The 2,500-nt window shown below is 43.4% G+C and overlaps 2 protein-coding genes across 2 annotated transcripts in view; one reads left to right on the forward strand and one right to left on the reverse strand.

The window, feature by feature from the left end:
- The window catches only part of LOC128687454 (roundabout homolog 2-like), a 437,018-nt gene that overhangs the window by 110,192 nt on the left and 324,326 nt on the right, over nucleotides 1–2,500 (reverse strand). The window contains exons 9-10 of the mRNA XM_070083865.1: nucleotides 2,360–2,477; nucleotides 1,295–1,492 (exon numbers count right to left, since the gene is read on the reverse strand). Coding sequence (XP_069939966.1) covers nucleotides 1,295–1,492; nucleotides 2,360–2,477 — 316 coding nt within the window. The remainder of the gene's footprint in view (nucleotides 1–1,294; nucleotides 1,493–2,359; nucleotides 2,478–2,500) is intronic.
- The window catches only part of LOC138852579 (uncharacterized), a 21,179-nt gene continuing 21,035 nt past the window's right edge, over nucleotides 2,357–2,500 (forward strand). Inside the window, exon 1 of the mRNA XM_070084184.1 lies at nucleotides 2,357–2,479. The gene's annotated coding sequence lies outside the window, so the exon portion shown is untranslated. The remainder of the gene's footprint in view (nucleotides 2,480–2,500) is intronic.

A 2,500-nucleotide genomic window follows, 5' to 3' on the forward strand; every position in this document is an offset into this window, starting at 1 on the left:
TACAGTCAGTACAGCCAGTACAGTCACTACAGTTAGTACAGTTAGTACAGTCAATACAGTCAGTACAGTCAGTACAATCAGTACAATCAGAGAAGTCAGTAAAGTCAGTACAGTCAGTACAGTCAGTACAGTCAGCACAGTCAGTACAGTCAGTACAGCCAGTACAGCCAGTACAGTCAGTACAGTCAGTACAGTCAGTACAGTCAGTACAGCCAGTACAGCCAGTACTGTCAGTACAGTCAGTACAGTCAGTACAGTCAGTACAGTCAGTACAGTTAGTACAGTCACTACAGAATAAACTGCCATCTTACAACGAGGTAACTACAGTATACATACGTACACTTGCATATTATAAACAATATGTCTGTATCGAGGTGCCTGTGCTACCTACATTACTGAGGCACGTGTGCGCAGCTATGTACGTTACTAAGACACATGTGTGTATCAATGTATCTTACCGAGACAGGTATGTATAGCTATGTACCTTATAACTGAGACACATGTGTACCATTCCAAGCAACTTACGATACACATAAGAGCATCAGAAAAAGAGTGATAGATAAATAGATAGAGAGAGAGAGAGAAAGAGAGAGAGAGAGAGAGAGAGAGAGAGAGAGAGAGAGAGAGAGAGAGAGAGAGAGAGAGAGAGAGAGAGAGAGAGAGAGAGAGAGAGAGAGAGAGAGAGAGAGAGAGAGAGAGAGAGAGAGAGAGAGAGAGAGAGAGAGAGGACGGAGAGGAAGAGAGGATGTGCAACCAGGAAATCACGCCTCACCAGTGTTCAGTTTCAGACTGTGTAAAAAGCATCCTCGGCAGCCCTGAACCTTCTTCCCCCAGAACGAAGCCAATCTGAGAGTCACCTTGCACACTCGTGCAGGCTCAAGTGAACCCTTTGTCCCACACACACACACCATATTTACGTAGAGAGAAGCAAAGTGGCCGCAAGAGTGGATTAAATAGAGCATAAAAGTATTCTTCTTCTTTATTATTATTATTCTCGTGGTGTCACGTACAGCAAAATGTTTTAGTTTCAACGAAATACAAGTATAAACTCGTTTTTTTCATTTGGCGTTACTTAAAACTGAGTGAGAATAAAGAGTCTTTTGGAGGTAAAGGATTGGATGGAATATGGAACATTTCATGCAAAATCTTCGTTTTAAAGGTATGTTAATACACACACACACACACACACACACACACATACACACACACACACACACACACACACACACACACACACACACACACACACACACACACACACATACACACACGCGCGCAAACACCTGGTCTTCACCTGCTTCCGGAGTCTCGAAGGTCCGGCTGTTGGACGGGTGACCTTCGAAAGTCTTGAAGAAGGGCACGAGAAATACGGTGTAGGCACGGTAGTGGAAGAGGCCGTGCAGCACGTACGAGGAAGCACCAGGACCAGCGTTCAACACCGTCACTACCGTAGAATTCCCTGTCTCTCCCGCGGTCCGTGGCATCACCCAGGCTAGTGTACGACACCAGTGTCAACAAGTATTCTTACCAATAAAACATATGGTTATACACACCGCGAAGTGTATGTCTCTCTGTATATACACCAAGATGTGTATGTATCTTGGTATATATATATACCAAGAGGGGCATGTCTCTCAATGTATATACACTGTCAAGTGTTATTACTTTTAGTGTATATGCGCCTCGAGGTACATATCTCTCAGTGTATATACACCGAGAGATACATATTTCTCAGTGTATATGCACATCAAGGTACATATCTCTCAGTGTATATACACCGAGAGGTACACATTTCTCAGTGTATATACACCACGAGGTACATATTCCTCAGTGTATATACACCGAGAGGTACATATTTCTCAGTGTACATACGCTGATACACAAATAACCCGCACATAGAAGAGAGGAGCTTACGACGACGTTTCGGTCCGACTTGGATCATTTACAAAGTCACGGTGTGACTTTGTAAATGGTCCAAGCTGGACCGAAACGTCGTCGTAAGCTCTTCACTTCTATGTGCGGGTTATTTGCGTATCGTTCCAGTCACAGTATTGTGACTTTTTTGTTGTTTACATACGCTGATACTTTAATTAATGTCTACAACAGGTTTTATTAAAGTATTCTTGACCGGTGGTGAACGTGTGACATGAAGCCGTAATGATCCTCGTGTAGTCGATGGATTTTAAAACCCAATTAACCATCTGATGATTACTACTGCTAGTATTTGTATTGTAATTATTATTTTGATTATTGTCATAGTTTCCTAACCTTTAACACTGATGATTTTTGTTGTAGGACAACCTGGGAGAAGTATTACTGAGACTTAACCTGGGAGAAGTATTACCATGACCTGACTGACCTTTGGGTCGTGGTTTGGCCCCGGCTGCCGTGACCTGGGCGGTGGATGGATGGTGCTCTCGAGAGACGTGATGTAGGCGTATATAGAAGCCTTCGACCGTGCTGCCTTCTCCACTCATCTGTAAGAAACACAGGTCATCTC

This window comes from Cherax quadricarinatus, chromosome 11 (assembly GCF_038502225.1).
Source record: "Cherax quadricarinatus isolate ZL_2023a chromosome 11, ASM3850222v1, whole genome shotgun sequence".
Taxonomy (NCBI): domain Eukaryota; kingdom Metazoa; phylum Arthropoda; class Malacostraca; order Decapoda; family Parastacidae; genus Cherax; species Cherax quadricarinatus.